This window comes from Dermacentor silvarum, chromosome 3 (assembly GCF_013339745.2).
Source record: "Dermacentor silvarum isolate Dsil-2018 chromosome 3, BIME_Dsil_1.4, whole genome shotgun sequence".
Taxonomy (NCBI): domain Eukaryota; kingdom Metazoa; phylum Arthropoda; class Arachnida; order Ixodida; family Ixodidae; genus Dermacentor; species Dermacentor silvarum.
The window spans coordinates 204,422,648-204,443,128 of record NC_051156.1 but is presented as its reverse complement, the minus strand read 5'-3'; the positions used below and the strand labels follow the sequence as shown (position 1 = coordinate 204,443,128).

General features: G+C 47.7%; 1 protein-coding gene across 1 annotated transcript in view; it reads right to left on the bottom strand.

The window, feature by feature from the left end:
• Positions 1-20,481, bottom strand: part of LOC119446523 (dorsal-ventral patterning protein Sog-like) — a 319,224-nt gene that overhangs the window by 156,903 nt on the left and 141,840 nt on the right. The window contains 1 exon segment of the mRNA XM_037710970.2: positions 13,363-13,466. Coding sequence (XP_037566898.1) covers positions 13,363-13,466 — 104 coding nt within the window.

Genomic DNA, 20,481 nt, shown 5'->3' with positions numbered 1-20,481 from the left:
CGGGGCCTGCAGGTAAAGCACACGCGCCTCGAATGCGCATACGGCCGCTAACTCGCTCGCTCGAGCCCATGCCTTCTCCAGGCGCACCGCACGGCTGTCGCCAAGTGCAGGAGGCGATGGGGGAGGGACAATCAGCGTTCGTTAAACTCTCACCGCACGGCGACCGCGAGAAGTTGAAACTCTGCCGCCCTCTGTGCCCCCGTTTAAGCCCTTCGTGGTGCCGGCATTCTCTGCGTTGCGTAGGAGTGTTTACCCAACGAATTTCGCTGGAGACCACGGGAAGTCGGCGAGCAAACGGGGAGCCGTTATAAGTACGGCTTACGAGAGAGAGATAGAAAATAAGAGACGAAAGGCAGAAAGAGTGGTTAACCACAATAACTGTCCAGTTGGCTACTCTGAACGGGGGGAAGGAGAAAGGGTAAAAAAAGGTGACGACTAAAGAAGAGAAGATGTGGCAGGAATCTGCCCGCACAAACACGAGGAAGCCCCCTTACAGCAATTGCGCTCTTAATCTCGCAACGGCCAAACAGTTCAACATCACGGAAAACTGGAGCAACATATTCTCCTTTGTTTCTGGCGATGAAGTGTATAATTGTACAAAAACAGTCGCATCTTATTTGAGTTAAAACACGATTATTGAGGTAATTAATTAATTATTTAATCAGCTATTGGTTTGCTGAACTATCCAAAACAAAAAGCTCGCTCCAGAGTACCAAAATCGATACTATAGGCTATGCGTTAGGTTTCGCGCGCCTAAATCAGAATTTCGCGGTATCAAACTTATAGCGTAGCATGTATACATTTTGCATTACATTACAAATATAGCCCCGGTGCTTTAAACAAAAACATGCCAGTGCTTCTAGCTAAAGCAACTCTGGCTTACATCGGCTGAGACCAGGGTTCGAGCATTCCGTTTTCCGTAAGGGGACGCTTGTCAAGTTTGTCGAGCGTGGTGCCGAGCGCCATTCTTTCCACCCGAGACCGACATCCCAGCTCTGTGCATTCAAATGTGACAGAAGACTTGGAAGAAACGTGGGAGACAAAGTCCCCTTGGTCAAATCTTTGCTCCACGCTCAGGCTTGCCTCTTTATCGTCTACTGTTGATGAATGATGATGAAAGTTATACTAGGCGCGACGTCTACAAGGTAAATAATGAAAGATTTCTCTATGTCGTTTCTTTCGTGTTGTTCCCATCGGATATAATATCATTACGTGCGGCAAACATAAACGCCGGCTTGGCCAAGAACAAGTGTTCTTGAACAACTTCAAGCATTGTTACAGCACCTGAGTACCTGCAAGCTTGTAAAGATCGTGAGTAAGAAGTGAGTAAGTAAGCTGAAGACAGCTTTTATAGGTATCAGGGTCAGGACAGTGCAACGGCGGCTACTTCTTTATTTTTTTCCCGCAGTAAATGATAAGTGTTAACCGAAACATCACTTGCATTTCGTCCCACAACTTGAGGACTCAGTTTACCGAACAGGAGGATAAGCACGAGACTTTGTTAAATCGGTGTTAATTCATTACTGCTCGGATTCAATTCTGAAATTCGGACTTGTACGCTAAATTTAAATACAGTCGAACACCTCTACAACGAAATCACCTGTATAACGAAGCATTCCATTTATCCTGGCCGACATCATATACCTCTCGTGCGTATTTTGGACGCTTCTCAAGAGAAGCCCATTACAATGAATTAAATTGCACGTACAACGAAACAGTTAAGGCATCTCCGACGGCTGTATCGCTGGTTTACAACGAGCGCATACAGCGGCAGCGCCAACGCCGTCCGCCACCGCCACTAAACTGCGGTCAGCATACGGAACCGAAGAGAGAGAGTGTCAAAACGTCACGATGTTCTGCTCCCACGTGACCCCTTCCTGCATCGTGACGTCAAGGCACATACGTCGCCTGAGAAAGGAAGTAGAAACTGCGACTGTATTCACCCAAAAAGTCCTTACGCTAGAATTGCTCGTAAAAGCAGACTCCGACTAATCCTGATGCAATACATATTATTAGCGAAAACGGCCCGCCAAAGACAAAAATTTTAAGAACGAAAACCTTTGTGAATTCGGCTCCTGATTCGCAGCAAAAGCTGCTGTAGTAAATAATTTAAGGTGCTCTGAGGCTTCCTTGTATTTTTTTTCTATGGTTTCAAGATCAAGAACCTTCAATTAACATAGAAAATCAAGTAAAAGAATCCATGTCAGTATACTTTCTTTTATTCTTTGAACACTACGTGCGTCAAAAGAACTGCACAAGGAAACAAACACAACAAAATGCGTGTACAGGAAGCTGGAACTTTTCTTGTGTGCATTGCCTTGCGTGACTTTTCTCTAACCTCGCCCAGTAGTTATCAACAAGAAAACACAAAAAAAAACAAAGAAAGAAAAACAGTGACAAAGTCCGAGACGCTTGTTTGCAGATGGGATTTAGTCCAAGAGGGCCCACTTGGGCGTTAAGTTGCTAAACCACTAAAGCCTCAGCACCCACATCGCATTTTAGTTAGTAGTGCGTTGTGTCCGGGTTACAGCAAACACGGAACTTCCCGGTTGATTGCATCGCGTGCACGCATCGAACGCGACACACTCCAGAGGCAGATGAGAGATTCTCGTGCGCCGTGTCCTCCGGCAGCTGGGTTTCCCTCACGCCAGCTCCGTGAGCATGATGAATGACTCACGTCTGTAACCTTGCACGTTCTGCAGAAAGGCCTGGCCTCGGGAGACAGTCGTAACGCAACTACGCTAACTATACGAACGAGAACGCACTCAAGCGGAACGGCAGTCGAAAGTCACGCGAGCGCAATCACGACACGGCCCTATCCGCACGTCGATAAACTAATCGAAACTAACGACAAGCTGTTGTTAGTCACGCGTGGACGGAACCAACTTGCGAAAGAAAGGCAGTTTCGCCGCGGCGTTGAGATGGAATTAACGAGTGAAATGAGAACGAACGAAGCCTGAGCTTTCCATAACGGCGTTACCCTAGTTTCGAGAGCGAACTTGCGGCACATACTTCTTCGAGGGTTCTTAACAATGTTCTTCAACCTGTGGGCGCCAAAAAGCTTGCACACATGACTTGCGCAGATGTTAAACAAGAGAAAAGACGCCAGTAAAAATGAAGAAAAAAAAAAGATACACACGTTAGTCAGAAACGCCTTGTTGGGAAAAGACACTAAGGAAAAACTTCGTGAGTCAGTTCTGGCCCCTCATTATTCACCTTTCTGATCAGGCAGAACCTTTTTATTATCGTACTCCTAAGAAAAATCAGCGCCTGTGTTTCCCGCTGGTGGTTGTAACGTTCGCTTTGCTTGTTTTCTTTTCCTTTTTCCTCTGGGTTTTCTGCTCTCCGCCTGTATAACAATGCAACACGTGAAGAGGAAGGCATGTAAATTATCACAAACCAGAATTTTTTTTGTATCCAATAAAGCGAACGAGAAAAAAAAAACCCGGGACGAAACATTAATTAAATTCCATTGTTGAGGCATTTGAAGAAAAGAATTTCGCGACGCGGTAAGGTAATGAAATGACTCCTAAATGGGTAAGGCGAGCACTCACTGTCGTGACTTGACAAAGCGCGACGAACAATGGCGCAGAGTTATATTCAATGTAGTGTGTAAGAAATCATAAGTAATTGAATCGCGTAGCCAGCACTTCTTCGACTTTTTTTGTCACCCACGTTACTTCTTGAAATTCAAGGTGTCTTGCGGGATGACGGACGCAGAAGAGTCCTCTATTTTTTATTTGTTTATTTATGTTTTTTTTTTTTTTGAGCGAGCGTTTTCTCTTACGGTCTATACAGTCGAATGTTCCGCCTGTGCTGGACCGCTTGAGTCCGTGCCCACACTGGAAACTGGAAAACAGAACATGGTTTATTCGAGGTTGTGACCGGGGTGCGCGGCCTTCCCAGTCCCTAGTCAGAACGTGGAATAAACTTTATCAGGCTTTTCAACGTGATTTTCTTCATCTAATAATCCCGGTCGGCAAAATCTCTTTTTGAATTATACATACATACATACACACACATACATACATACACACACATACATACATGCACGCACGCACGCACGCACGCACGCACGCACGCACCACACACACACACACACACACACACACACACACACACACACACACACACTCACACACACACACACACACACACACACACACACACACACACACACACACACACACACACACACACACACACACACACACACAACCGACAACCGTAGCAACAGCAACCCAGATTTTTTAATGGATGATATTTAGGAAATGTTGGCGTCTATACGCGGAATTAGCTGCCCCTTTTCACACAGAATGAACGCACATAAAAATGACATAGCAAGCGATCTCGATTATTCTAGGCTCCACATCAAGTTGTTCTATATTTAATGCTCCGGCACAACAGTAAGTATCCCTACTACTTCAGTTTGCACTCTAACTCGTACAGCGTCTGGTTCACGCTCGGCTTTTGTTTTGTCTGTGTCTCCGTCATTTCTTTATTACCTCTTTTCTTTCCTCATATTTTCAATTACTCTATTCCCTCCTCCGGAAAGAGTAGGCAGGCGTTGTGCCCCTCTCGGTGGCAGTTGTCAGCTTGCTTTGTGTCCTTTGTGTCCTTGTGTTATATGTGTACAAACCAAATAATAATAATACCCCGGTATGTTGTTTAATGCAGATTTTCGCACTCTACAAAGTAGAGATTTCTATGTCGTAGGACTCGTGCCTGTGTAGTTAGCAGGTTGTAGCGTCATGTGCTGCAGCACGTCGAGCGGCAGACCCACACGCCATGCCCTATTCAGGCTGTAGTTTCTTAATTACTGTGGTTGTACAGTAAGTACACTTTAGTACAACATGCTCCAGCACTCTACGCTACAGCACTCACTGGTGAAAAACTTTACGCTGTAATCCGTGGGCTGCATCAGTTCAGGAAGTATCTCTTTGGGCGGCAGAACTGAATAACTTGCTACTATACCTCGCAGGTTGCAGTACTCCAGGCGACAGCACTCAAGGCGGTAAAACTCAACACTACCACGTGGGCCGCAGCGATGCAGGCTTTAGCCTTCCGGGCTAAGATACTCTAGGTTGCAGTAATCCCGGCTTTAGCACACAGGCTGCGGCGTATACAAGCATCTTCCATTTTAGGCTTATGAGCAGCCTCAGTAATTTTCCATCCTTTCTTTCTTCCCGTACACTATCTACAGTGTAGGGTAGCAAACCAGATCTTTTTCGTCCGGTTAATCTACCCGCATTTCGTATCACAATCATCTCTCGCTCTCTCTTCAACGTCGCCATTTCAAGAAAAAAAAAGAAAGAAAAAAAGATAGTCGAAAACTGCTGCTGAACTGTCTTTTAACATACGTGTACAAAAGAAGCAGAGAGGGGGAGGCTGAACGCCGCAGAAAAATAGGCGAATCCGAGAGAGAAATAACACGTGCTGTGTTTGCGTACGTCGTTAATAAATCGCACAACTCTTTGGCCGCCACGCTGTGTGAGAGATGTTTCCGAGGGCTGGCAGAACGCTACCGTTAGACACTCACACTGGTAAGCTATACGAAATACCGCCAGGAAACAACCGGCTGCTCCGCTAATCGCTCCCGGCAGCCTGTTACAGAGTTTCTACTCGCGTCTGCTTGCGAGTACCTTTCTTCGCGTGTCAAAAAAAAAGAAAGAAAGAAAGAAAGAGAAATAGCGAGCTAACGTTGTTTAGTAACCGAATCCCCGAACTAATCATTCACGGAAGCACGCTCACTCACGCAACAAATTATTTCCTCGTCGTCTGCTCCTCACTGTTTACCCTTTCGGGCCGCCTCCCGTTTACTTTGAGCAACATTTAAGCACACGCACACATACGCTTGCGAGTTCCTACAGCGTAGAAGGCGAAAGTGGCGCCCCGCTCGACGTGTTCCCGTATTAATCCCGCAATTTCCATCGCGTGCGCCAGCTGCTGGGGATTTACTTTACCTGCCACTGCGTAATTAGTCGGGAGAACGAGTGGTGTTGTATTTCCCGGGGAAAGAACAAAAAGTGAACCGAGTCTGCACGCGACAGCAGACACGCCGTGATCACCGAGCGCCTTTTGTCTCTAATTAAAGTTCTTGAACCTGCTTTTTGTTTCTGCGGCAGTTGAGAGCAGTTTTTCTTATGTTTAATAATGATAATAATATAAAATAATGAAAATCATACTAATCCTGCGTGAATGCACTAACATAATACGCCGGATATTCAAAGCGGCCTGTCGGCTTCTCCTGCAGGCCCGCTAGCTTCACCGTGAAGACCACTCGCCACCGTCGCATCGTCAATCACCAGTGCACCATGCTCCGAGAAACTAGCGATTCAGCGGGAAGCGCGAAAGCGGAAAGAAAGAGAGAAACACTAGAACACGTCCCGGCATACTAACCTCTTCCTGCCCCCAACAGCCCCGCATCCACACTCAGTTCATATATCACAACCTTTTTCAAGCTTTCTTTTTTTTTTTTTCGTCATTTTCAGATCCCTTTCACAGCGTGTCCACTCAGGCCTCTAATAACCCTGCGTTCATTTTTCTGTTTCAGTACTGTGCGTTGAGCGCATTCGCGTATGTATGGGGGGCGCGATCATCGGCAGGAGTTAGATGAATTCCGATAATTACGTCTCCCTTCTCGATCGGCCCACCAACCACCACACACACACTCTCTCTCTCTCAATCATAAATCTCCAGCCATCGCACTACTCTTCCCTGACTCACTTTCAGTTTTTTTTTTTCCTCGTAACACCCTCCATTTGCCCCTCCTGCAATATCGCCGTTGCTTCTTCACCTCCCACTCCCCAACCCTCACGCAGGCACACACGTACAGACACGCACATACCGGCCCGTGCACATACGCATTAACAAATGCACACCACCACGTATACACGCCAAGCGTACCCTCGCAATAACAAGTACACACAAACACACACCTCAACCATCGATCACCTCACCCACCGCTGGAGTTCCGAAAGCAGCAGTCTCATTTCCGCAAGCCGTTTTTCACGTCGGCCCATTATAAGTCAAATTTCATATTTCCCCCCGTTTGATTCTTTCACTTCACACACACTCTCTCTCTCTCTCTCTCTCGTGCTTTCTCTCCGTCTCTTCAGTCTTAAGCTTCACGAATCTCCACCTGCCTAAGTTTTAGTTGTAGAAAGCTCAACTTTTCTGTTGTTTTTTTTTTTTTCCTTGCTCTCACGTTTTTCTTCTTGGTGATTGACGTTTTGTTGAAATCGCGATATGTGTGAGGCATAACCCATTTTTCCGGCGAAATGTTCCTCGTATACCGCGCTGCACACCTATTTTTTTTTAAGCTGTTGTTATTCCTTCTACCTAAGCCTCGCCGCGCCGTTGATATAATTAAATAAAAGCCGTTACCGTGGACGCCGTTCTCTTCTCCTTGCATATCGGCAACGGTGCTGGCTGGCGTGAATGATGGCCCGGTGGCACAAATTCAATAAGCAGTGCTGGCGTTCTGTACGTGCGCACCGCGCTATCGTCGGTCAACTGTTCCAATATGAAATTGACATAGCGAAAAACCTATGTCTTTGAACATTTCAGGCGTATGCACACGTTATATGCGTTTTCGAACGGGGCACGTCTGTCGTCTGGTTGGAGGGCATGTAGTTTGCGTATATCTCGTGCTGTGTGTGTGTGTGTGTGTGTGTGTGTGTGTGTGTGTGTGTGTGTGTGTGTGTGTGTGTGTGTGTGTGTGTGTGTGTGTGTGTGTGTGTGTGTGTGTGTGTGTGTGTGTGTGTGTGTGTGTGTGTGTGGTGTGTGTGTGTGTGTGTGTGTGTGTGTGTGTGTGTGTGTGTGTGTCTGTGTGTGTGTGTGCGCGCGCGCACCACTTCTTTGTGTACAGCTTCAACGCCCCATAAATGTTAGGGACTATATTGCCGTTCCCATCTCAATTCTTCCGTTCCCATTTGTTCGGCGCGTACTTCGCGAGACCCACAGGGTTGCGTAAATCTTTAAAATGGCCCCAAGTACGTCACATGCCACGACACCCACTTTGAATGTGTTCTCTTCGATCGTAGAGTCACCGCGCTACAACGAAGCGAAAGTGTATAGGTCGTGGCAACTGAACAGCAACAGAAAGTGCGAAGGACAGAAGTTGGCCCTCGGGCTATTTTTATTTGGCTTTTCGCTCATATCTCTTAGCAGACTTCCAAATTTCGCTCGCCACATTATGCGGCACCGAGAGGTAACGACCCGCCTGTTCCCTCGATAAGCCTTGCCTCTCATTAACGTGAGCCCTAGCTGTTTTCCTCTGGATATCTCGGAGAAACCTTCTCTTACGCAGCATAAGTGCCTTCTACCCTTTCTTTTTTTTTTCTCTTCCCACTCGTTTCCACCGCTCTCCGTTATCTTTCTCCGGCTAGGCCCAGTAAACAACAAGCACGCGTTTGATACATTATCCTCGCTTAGCGATAAGAGCTCCTCTCTGGCACGCTTGCTTTCCCGCAAGCAGTTCCGGGCGTTTTGGTAAGCGGAGCGACCCATTTTCTCGCCTTTTAATTTTGCCGGGCTGCCGTCCTCGTATAAGTATCCGCACGTTCGTAAAGCTAGTAAAAGGAATGAATATGTTACTAAGTGGCTTCTTTAAGTTGTTGCCTAATGCACTTGCTTATGAAAAGTCGACATGAAACTTGACGAACACCTCTCGGCGAAGATCGCGTGTTCTTTAGAGCTATGAAAAATGCCGTGTTCGCCGTTGCTATGAATAACTGTGGGATCCTAAACGCTGCTTTAGTGCGTTGAACGGCGACATTGACCAAGAAAAAAGAGATAAGAATGAGTAACGCCAACGTCCCGTAAAATCAAAGTCGGGAACGTGTTTTAGCGTCAAATTCGAACCAGTATCACGTCGAACGCCGTCTTTGACGTAGTATTTCTTTTTTCTTTTTTAACTGATTCTTATCCAAATGATCCCAAGCGCTAAATATGAAACACCGACGAAGCTCGTAGCCGCCTATCGAGACGACAGATAAACCGCTCTCTTATGGGTTTCGAACGCTAAATACAATAGCCCCAATTACAATAACAATAAAAATACCGCATCAAGCGCTTTTCTAAGCGCTGTTTGCCGTCCCGACTCGTCAATTTTCTAGACACTACGTACGCGGTAACGTCAAACCTCAGGGAGTGAGAAAAAAAGCGTTCGAGTTCCTTCTTCTTCATCTTTTTCAAGCTAATCTTGTTATAACTCACGGATTTCGGTGGCGTCCATGTAACGCACAAAATTATCATCATAAGCATTGGCTCGAGCGTCGTCGTCTTCTTCCGCAGCTGGCTTGTTGGCGCCCCTCGGGTTGCGGTCGAGCTCGTGCTCGGCACGCGCTCGTGCTACTGCTCCCGCGTGCGTCGTCGTCGTCTTCTTCCACAGCTAGCTCCGTTTCCGCTCATCATTCCAGCGTAGAATTTCATTTCTCTTCTGTCGTCGTAATGGGGAGGCCGCGTTTACGGGGGTATGAGCCATTGCTTAAGGGGAGTATGAGCTATTCATCGTTTTACGTGACGGACAGCTTTAATAACAGAGGTGATACGCAAATGTGTATGCGTACCTATCGTCACGATGACCACCGATCAGAACAATAGTATGTTCGTGCCTTCGTTTAAAATTTTGTGTCACCTCTGTGTCGTGCTCTAAACAGCTTCGCTCGTCATCTACCTTCACAGAATGGAATGGCTTCTGCTTCTTTCCTTGTTGTAACGTTAGACCTTTGTTCTGTTGCAAACAGTGAAGGAATTGCACGAAAACAATAACTACAAAGAAAAAGTATAAAGTCAGCGAAAATAAATAAAAAGTCACAGGCCTGCGCGGTACACGCATAACAGTCACAGCGTAAGCTGGTTGTGCGGCGCAAGAGTAGCTCCAATTTCGGCACCACGCACAACAGGGTCTTCGCGGCAAAGTGTCTTCGCCTTGATTTTGACGAGAACGATTTGAACTGTCCGCCCGGCGTCGGCGTCGAGCTGCGGCTTGTAATGCTCTCTGCACAGCAGTCTGCTGAGCCCGATGATTCGTGGTTGTAGCCACGCACGTAGCTCTACGATTCGCTTCTTCAGCAGCGGTTCGTACCTTGCGAGGAGACGCGATAACGTGTACCGAAGAGGTACCCAGAGTACGTGGCGCACATCTAACATCGGGATAGCGCTGATTGCGCGCCTCGTCTGAAACGCATTTCGTCGTCTGCGCCTGCGCGCGCGGCGGTTGCGCCACCATACTGGCGGAGGCTCGGGTCGTCTGCGCCTGCTTATAGGGCACGTTTGAAGGGAATATTTCTGCTGCTTGATAGCAAGCGCTTGCGTGGCTCAGTGGTAAAGTGTCCGACTCCCACGCGGCAGGCCTGGGTTCGATCCCAGCAGAGAGCGGGTACCTTTTTTTTTCGCATTTCTGGCGATAGCGGTTACGGCCAAACACTGGCGGCGGCATCATCACGAACCGAAACGGCTATTGGAATGATCCCATAACAGCTTACGCTGTAAAATCAGTTCTCCCCGAGATTTCGATGCATCAAGGCAAGAGCAATTATCCCAGCAATGTTCTTGCGTGTTGGCTGTCCGATAACTGTATACAAACGGGAAGGCGGCCTACATTAGAAGCGGTTATCTCCAGACGAAATTTCCTTAAAATACACACCTCCATTTTCCCTAAATATTAGGGACGCGAACATACTAAGCCAACAAAACAAGAAGCAAAAATAATTTAAATGAAATAAAGAAATAAAAACAGATAAAGCGAATCCGAGAAGATCTGCTTCCTTCGCCAGGACAAAATCATATACAAGCGAACTGAAACAAGAGATATCTGCTGCAGTGTACACAACACGGTGCAGAAAGAGACAAACAAATTAAGCGACATAGCTGCGACACAGCGCAAGTAACCGAAAACATAAATATTAAGGAAGCGCGGAGTGGGTGCGGACATTGGCAAAGTAGGAAGTGAAGCCGGCCAAGTAAAGGCGACGTGGACGAAGAAAGAGAAAAAGGTGACAACCGCACACTGTGCGTCGGTAGCCGAGATAATTTCATATACGAGACAGGAACCGACGAGGCTGCGAAAGTCGAGCGGCAGAAGTGGCCAAGCTACGTAGTTATGAGTGACGTACCGAAAAGTATAGCGACTGTTCACATACGCTCATTGATAATAAACAAGTAAGGTAATAAGGCCGGAGCAAACAAACAAACAAATTACGGGTATGTACTTTCCAGAACTGCGTAAAAAGTAGAAAGAAAGGCCCCGACATTTAGAACATAGGGGAAAATCAAAACAAGACTGGGCGCGGCTGAAATAAACGATGAAAGGCACCGAGAGATGCACAGAACAATAACGTTTCAAGACAAAGAGAATGTCCCAGACTTATCACGTGTCTTTAACTATTTCGAAGAAAGCTCGCCGTGTGTCACGACATACGTTCCCAGCCCTTTGAGGAAAACAGGGGTGAAGACGACAAGGTAGTGTAAAAAGATATTGAAGCTAGCAAATATATAGCCAAAGCGAGAGTTCCTACAGCGATAAGCGAAGGCCCGAGTGCTAGGTTACGCAGAAAGAGAAAATGCACAAAAAAGACTAAATTTGAGGGCACAACTCATAATAAAAGAGAGATTAAATGGGCACACATAAAGTGTTCGAGCGTTGGCGCTATGTCAAAGTACCAGGACGAGGTCCCGCGACGCGATTCTTTCTGCTATGTGTTTCTGGAAAAGGCGTTCGGGAGGGGATTTGGGGGAGAAGGCGTGAAGCGCGGGAAATGATGGCAACTCTTCCATGCCTGCCTAACCGCTGAAGCGCGCTGCCCCATTTGAAAACCAAATCAGGTCACTTTCTGACAGGAAAAGGTTGAACCTCGCGCTTTTACTGTATACGGTGCCCTCCTTCGCTTTTATTTATACCTTTTATTTCTTTGGTCTCTATCACTTTTACGCTTCCTGTCCTTCGTGTTTCCTTTTTTTCTTGAACTGTCTCCAGCACTGCAGAATCGCACAAACGTTGAAGAAGCCAGCGAAGTTATATAGCATAGCTGCGGTGACAAAGAAAGGAGGTGGCAGCGCGCCGTGTTCAAACACACCTCCGGCGACGGAACCTTCTCGGGTGCTCGCATTCGCTTTGCCTCGAGTCACACGAGAGGTATTGCACGGAGCACCCGGCACCATCGCCGTCAAATTTTCGAGCGAATGTTCTTGCCCGGGGCCACAACTTCAGCCCTGGATTCTACAAAAAAGCGCCTTGGTTTGTTCCTGTATTCTTCTGTCTTCTTTATTTGCTTCTACGCGTGTTCATCCTCTTCACTGGATCCCCGGATACCCGTCCGAACTGGGTTCTGGCTACTCGCAGAAAGGACGGCTGCGTGCCCATATACACTAAAATTCAAAACCGGTTGCTCACAGAATTCACATCTCTTTGCACCGTCTTATCATTGACACAGCAATTTAATATTGTTAGAGAAGCCGACGACGTAATAGTTGCCACGATTTCCAATACCACAATGATCACAAAACGATTTGTAACGTTCACGCGGTGCGTCCAGTTGAAACCCGTCTTTCTTCGTCAGTATTGTCCACAGATACACGTGACGGGCTTGAGATTTTCAGCGAGTGCAGCCTTGCTGCGACCCAGTATAACGTTTGCCAAACAGATGCTTCTCTAAATACAAATACATATACTTTTAATGCCCGAACAACGAATTTGCGAAGAACAGACCACTCTTGGACTGCATTCTGCGCTGCCTGCTGAGAACGGCGCGTCGGGAGGGTCTACGCCACCACTGGGCCGAGTTATCGCGCGATGCAAGAACATGCCCGAACACATTGGCCGAACATCGCCGATGCGCTAACAATAGGCCGAATACTGTGCAGACTTTACCGCCATTGATTAGTGGCACTCAGACGAATTATAAAAGAAGTAGCGGGCGGCGCCGTGTTCACGCGAAGTCATATGTCAGGTCAAGAACAAAACAAAAAGCATAAACGCACTGCGCTGTTCTCATTGCAAAGGTCAGACCACATACTGCGAACTTAACAAGTGCGAATAAATGGGGAGGCAAGAACACATATACACCTGGACCAGGGCTGTTGCTGCGTCCTCATTTATTTGGGCTAATTAAATTTCTAAAACGTCGTACGAACTGTCCCAAACTGAAGTACTCGTCAGGCTGCAGTTCTACGTTCGCGAGTACACGCCCAGATGCACCAGTAACTGCCCCTCATTCTATTCCTTTGCTTGTTTCCTTGTTCGTGCAAAGAACCCTTAGTTGGCACACGCTTATTCAGAGGTGTAGCCTGGAAACTGCGCGTGCATCTCAGAGAAGAGCACTGGCACAGCAATAAGAAACGAACCGTGCGTGTACTCACAGGGGTGCACTCACAGCGAACGCAGTAGAGCACGCCGAAAGGTGGACCCAAGTCGGGACGCCACCGCTCCTCCAGCTCGTACGTCAGGTTGCCGAACTGGCAATCTGCAAGACACAAAACGGTACCCGAGATCAGCGCGTAAAGCGGTGGTACGCAAGTCACTCCGACGATACATAATCCGCCGCAGACACCAAATGGCCAATACAGTTTCTCAAGCAGTACATTCTATTGTTTTATGGGTAATGTCGTGTTTCCGGCTCTGCAATTGCTTCCGGCGCATTACGTCCGCAAAAGCATCGCCTCAGAGACTCTTAAGAAAGCGGTCGCTCGGCTTTGGATTTGGACGCCACCTATTTCTTCTTACCTGTGCCATGACTATGTACTGCAGTCGTCTGCATCTGTCAGCGACAAACCGAACACCCGCTTAGTGGCTGAATTTGCCCGCTGAGAGGGGCGTAAAATGACAACTGTGGCTGGGAAGTGCACGGAGGTGTTCCAAAGGAACACCAATTTTGAGCACTGCTTTTGTAAACACTCGGTCGGTTGTAGGGTTGGGATAGGTCGGTCCTGTGAAGGGGGACTACATCACAGTGAAGCTGCTTAGTGCCAACACGGTGCTATTATTATTATTATTATTATTATTATTATTATTATTATTATTATTATTATTATTATTATTATTATTATTATTATTATTATATCTTTAAGCCCACAAAACACGAACGAGTTGTCACGCTACAAGTCCTTTGGCTTCCTTCAGGCTTGAAAAAAAATAATTTATGCAGCACGTATAGAGCGAAAAAAATATGCATTGCAAGTTTTTCTTACTGCACTACAATTTTTCGAGGACAACTTGGGTCAAATTGTAATAATTCACAAACTAATTGATTAATAATAACTAATTATGCAAATACGTGTAATAAAATAACAGACGAAATACAAATAAATCAACAATTTCGTGCATACATAGGCGATGCAGTGCAAATATCAAACTGCTAGGTCTTTATGGAGCGCGGCATCATAATTTTTCCAACAGAGCAAGGAGAATTGAATGAACGTTTCAGTCTTGCGGAAATACCCAAGGGAAAACGACATTTCTGACAGTGAAGAGCTTGATGCGATAGCGTCAGGTAGTTATTTCGTGGCGTGATCGACTGTTCAAAGCCGAATTAATTTCGGTTAGCGATGTACAGTGGCTTCTGACATTAGTTTAATGCAGCCAGGTAGCGGCAATACTGAAAAATTCAGCAGATTAAACAAGTTGGAATCTATATACAGCGAAGCTTTGAGCGAGTGCATAAAGAGTCGAAACACTAGTACACGCACGCACGCACGCACGCACACACACACGCACACACACACACGCACACACACACACACACACACACACACACACACACACACACACACACACACACACACATACATACATACATACATACATACATACATACATACATACATACATACATACATACATACATACATACACACATACATACATACATACATACATACATACATACATACATACATACATACATACATACATACATACATACATACATACACAAGTGTAGGCACACAAAAAAATTATACCGAGCCTTTTGTAAAGCGTAGTTGCTGACTACTAGCGAGTACGACGGACGCCTTGAACGCATAATGGTTTCAGAGGCAGCATGCGCATACGTACGTAGCGCAACTCGACTCCACTCTATCCGCAACAAGCGTTTACTTCATCATTACCATGCAGCGACGGATGCGCGAAGGCGAGCTTTCTATTTTTTTCCCCGCACGGCCGGCGCCGCCACTGCCGCGGATGTGCGGAGGCGAACGCCATCTGATGGTGGTCCAGGGAACCCAGCGGCGCGCGCGGCGCGCGTACTACGCTGTGATTGGTTGGCCTACTCGGCCAGAGAACAGCGAGGCCTCAGCACTCAAGGTCACAAAACCCGGCTAGGTTTGCAAAAGAAAAGCTTCGCTTTTACTATTATACTGCCAATTGGGGTCGTTCACTCGCATGTTCTAAAACCCATCGAGGGGCTTTAGCCTGTGCCATTTGCATAACGTATCAAATCCAGTGCATTCGAACCATGCTCTTCAACATATCAAAGGAACATTGGAGCTATCAGTGGCTCCGTAGCGGTGTGTCCCGGATTAATTTGGGCCACATGGGATTCTCTAACGTGCGCCTAAATCTAACACGGGGTTCTTTAACGTGCACCTCAATCTAAGCACACCATTGATCTTGCATCATTCCCCACCCCCTCCCCCTAATTACAGAACGCGGCGAGCGCTGAAGGCAATCGAACCCCAGACCACATGCTCAACAGAAGAACATCATAGGCATTCAGGAACCACGCTAGAGCCTGGCGCAGTGTGGTGCCTCACTGGAGTGATCGGCATTCCTTCCGCCAGCTCAGCCAATCACTGTCCGGTGAAAGCGATATCTTCGAAAGAGATTCAGGAAGAAAACGGCTATCGCGCCATCAAGCAGCTAACCATCGGCAATGAACACTTCGATCCCCAAAAAAGCCACCGCGCCATGGAACTATTATGTTCAAATTCTTCCGATGTCCGACAGGCAGGCGAGCGACTATATACGAGAGACTATGCGGTTCAGCGCGAGCTTCACGCGTCTCAAATAGACCGCGCCTCTTCATTGCAGTCTTTAGTATATACTCTGATTCCTTTGAAACGATAGAAACCTGAGAAAGCGGCGACGGTGGACACCGCGCGTTCCGTCGAAGAGCCAACGCGGCAAGGCTTCGCGTCGACAACGACCGGGGTTATTGAACGGCTCCGCACACAACAACGCCTCACATAGCACGTGGACATTTAAGCCGTGAGATGCGTCCGAATCATTCTCAAGGCATGGTTGTTCGCAGTAGTCGAAGTCCGACCGATACTTCCCCGACAGACCACGCGTGAAGCTTGTGCCAGAGCTCGCGAGGCTCACATGTTGTGTTGTGGCGTGGCAAATACAACAAATACAACACACAGCCCTGCTGCCAACAAAACATGCATAGTCTCTCCTTTCAACACGATGGTATTTCTCAGGGCTGAGCGTACAGGTGCGTTTGAGACCACCGACGCCGGCCCCACGTCGATGGTGTCAAACATACTTCTGCTATAGCGTTTTAACAGTGAGCAGTAAGTGCTGACGCGCCTGGTTCATGTAACGCGCGTAAAATGACCGTTCACGGCGATAGCAGCCTTGATCACGCACTAACAATCCCGTGAAGTCTACTTCGGTTTGCTGCGCTCAAAGTACCAAGATATGTTTTTAAAGCATGTACCGGTGTTTTTTACTGAGATTCCATTGACAGTAATTAATTAATCTTCCTTGTATACTGGGCATAACGCTGGTAGCCTCACCGATATATCACAATAATCATGCCAGCATCAACAAAAACCTTCGCGCCCGCTCGTTCCCCTCTTCCACCGTGTAAAACAGCCTCAACCGGCGCAGTTACGTGCTCACCTGAGATCCTTGGGCATCGCGCAGAGTCTCGCCAGCCCCCCTGAGAGCAGAACACGCGCTACGGCGAGCCAAACGCGGTTAAAGTTAAACGCAAGAAAAGGAAATAGGAAGCCGATCATAGCACACACTGTGCGCATTCGCGTTGCTAGCCTCTCTGGCTCGCTCCCTGTAACAGGACCTCCACGAAGTGCTGCCACTCCACGATCGTCTCAACCGGCAGCTCTCTCTATACGGCGGCGCCGCCGCGGCCCTCCGGGAGCTGCTGCTGCGCTTTCTCCCGCTCGCTTTGTTTGGTTTCGGTAAACGGAGAAGGACGTTGGGCGTCCTTCGCCCCGCTCGCTCAGCCAGCCACCTTGACCTCCGGCGCGCTCGAGAAAGGATCGAGTGCGCGTTCGCTTCTCACGAGGTTGGCAGCGCGACTCGGGCGATCGCTTTCCGGCAACGCGCGCTTCGCACAGCCTTCGCATACAGTCTACGAAGGATCTCTGACGGCTGATCAAAGGTTGTGATCTTGACTCGGTGGCATGTCGCCACGAAAACGTTTAATGTAGCACAAGTATAACACCAGGAGACGCAAGAGAAACGCGACACGCAAACAACCCTGACTGTGTGTATGTCGTGTTCTTCCTATGTTTTCCATGTGTTGTCAGTACATTGAACGCACGCCCAAAGAGTGGCGACAAATAATAAAAATTGCAGCGGAACTCATCTCACGATGACTATCGCAGGCAGTGCGATTAGCACTCCAGCAGTGAAGCGACACACCGTATTTCTGAAGTAACGTTTATTTAAGGTCAGTAGTACTGATTGTGAGACTTCCGTTGCTTAGCCGTCCCACTTTGCTGTGGCAATCACTTGCCAAAGTTGCTTAGCCGTCTGTCACGGAGCGGCATATTTTCGAATGGTTTGGACGCTGATTAAGGACACGCCGAATTACGAGCGGCAAACACGTGGGCTCCTGACTGTGCAGCGTATAATGCATTCGACATCGACACGCCGAATTACGAGCGGCAAACACGTGGGCTCCTGATTGTGCAGCGTACAATGCATTCGACATCGACACGCCGAATTACGGGCCCCGAAGTGTGCGCGTACGGCCACGTGGTAGTGCCGGGATCAACCTTGGCCCTTGACAGTGGGAGAGAGGCTGATCTGCGGTTCTTCGTCCATAGTGAGAGTGCAGCCAAGATAGTTGGGAGCTAAGAGAGCTGAATTCGGAGAATGCTACGTTGCGGCAGTTTCCCTACCTAGGGAACTAGGGAAAGGACAGGCTATTTAAGCGCATGTTTTGGGCCCTGCTGATTAGTCTAGAAGCTGAACCTATGCGCTGCTGAGAAGCCGTTGGGGGGCTAGTGCCGTCCAGTATCGCCTGGGCCGCCTGGCCACGTCGGAACTCCGAGGAACTTGTTGACGTACGAGACGTCAAACCAGCGTCTGCAACGAAGCTCACGGTAGTTCACCTCAAGTTAGCTCAACCTGCTTGAGAGAAGTCGTCAGATCTAGACTCCCGGGAAACCCAGCCCAGCAATTCGCATCCACCTCGACAAGATCGGCCACCAGCATTCTTCGGGAAAGCTTTGTGCGTCGACTTCATGGTTTATGGACTTGCTGCTGCTGCCCGGCCACGCGTACGACATCGTTTGTTTCCATTTGTTTTCTTTTGAACTTTGTTTAGTGAAATGCTGTTAAGTGTATTCTTGTGTATTTGATCCTCGCACTGTTTCCTTTTTAGATGTACTGTTAATCGCTCGTATTTATTTGTCCTTATCATTGTGTATATTAAGCTCAGGTGTGTCAGTCTGTCTTGTGTCTTTTTTAGTATTGTAATTTATTAATCTGTGTGTATTTATCAGCCGATAAATATCTTGTTTTTTGTTTACTCCCGACTCTGACTCTTTTCACTGTGCTCGCTTGCGTACGGAACGACCAACCAGCTTGTCTACCCCGTCGATTGACTTCGCGCCGACGACGAATCGGGGACAGCTGTGACACCGTCCCACTTTGCTGTGGCACTCATTTGCCAAGTTCAACCAGGAACGTGGCGGCATAAGGACCACTGTTTGACGCCGACGCAGTGACCACGATAGGATGACGAAGAAGCAATGACGTCGATGGAACGGCAAAAGCGGTACAGGGACGTCGGCATGACAATGCGGTGACGATTCTGAAATGATGACGATGTATAACGACGTCAGCTTGACGACGTTGTCTCGAGGACAACGAAATGACGACGATGGCGTGACGGGTGCGTGACGACGACGATGACGCGACGGCGACGCCCCACATAGCGCAACGAGAAATAGATGACGAAGCTGGAATGACGACAACGATCGGACGACGAGATGATGACGCCATGACAACGGCGGTTAATCACGATTCAATGACGACGGCATAATTGCGATAGAATTATGAAGCATGATTGACGTCGATAGAACGACGAAGGCGGTATGACAAGAACGGCACGATTACCATAAGATAAAGTTATTGAAGTTATGACGGTGGTCCAACGATGGCGTGACTACGATGGCATGCCAAGAGTCGGATGACAAAGCGTAAGATAGATAGATAGATAGATAGATAGATAGATAGATAGATAGATAGATAGATAGATAGATAGATAGATAGATAGATAGATAGATAGATAGATAGATAGATAGGCAGGCTCAAAACGCCTAAAGTACGCAAAGAATGCTAATCGCATTAATAAAAAGTAATGTCGCGTGCAATGACAACGTTAATACGCGCTGCGGCAGCTGAATGTGTCTCTCATGCAAGGTGCACTCTGTTCAGCTGCGCTGCTGCCCATCAGGCGTCTTCACCCAAATTCAATAATTTCCGCAGAGTCATGACGGAAAACGGCAACGACTACAGCCACACTCATGTGAACGCGACAATACAGTTTATCGCACGCCGTAACGCATCAGAGTAATGCGATTCGTCGGTACATGTAGCGCTTCAACTTTCGTTGTTCAACGTGCGTCCAAAGCTCGCTAGACGAGTGCTTTTGCATTCCGGTTCCACAGGAATGCGGCCGCCTCGGCCGGAGGTCGAACATGGGACATCCAACGGGGTGACTAACGATGAAGGCAAGATCGACCTCGTGCGAAGCAGGGAACTACCCATAGACATAGTAGGTATAGATCCTTAAGGGCACATCAACGAAAAACGCGTGATACAAACAGATTCCTAAATCTTGCTAGTCGCCCATTAGCGCACAAAGCTTGACCACAGCTATGTGAAGTGTACACCGTATAACTCTTGGTCGCTCTCTTAGCAACAAGGAGAAAAGTGAGCACAACATTTAGTTATTTGATGAACAACCGCAAGTTAAGATGTCGCAGCGATCGCGTTTTACGGCAGTGCAGTTTTATGGAGCCGCGATTCAGCTGCCAAGTATAGCGTTTACAACTGTACTCTTTCAGGAACGATTTCCGAGTCACTGGCTTTATCGTCAGAGCAAACAGCCCGTGCGCTCATAAACGGAGCTGGCGCGATGTGCTTCGTAATTCTTAACGCGAGCGACCGCGTGCAGCAGAAGAGTCAGCGGCTTCAGTTTCCCCATTAACTGCCGGGACGTTGAGCGTCGCGGCAAAAATAAGATTTATGAAAGGCGGTTTCCGCCATAACTTAATTAT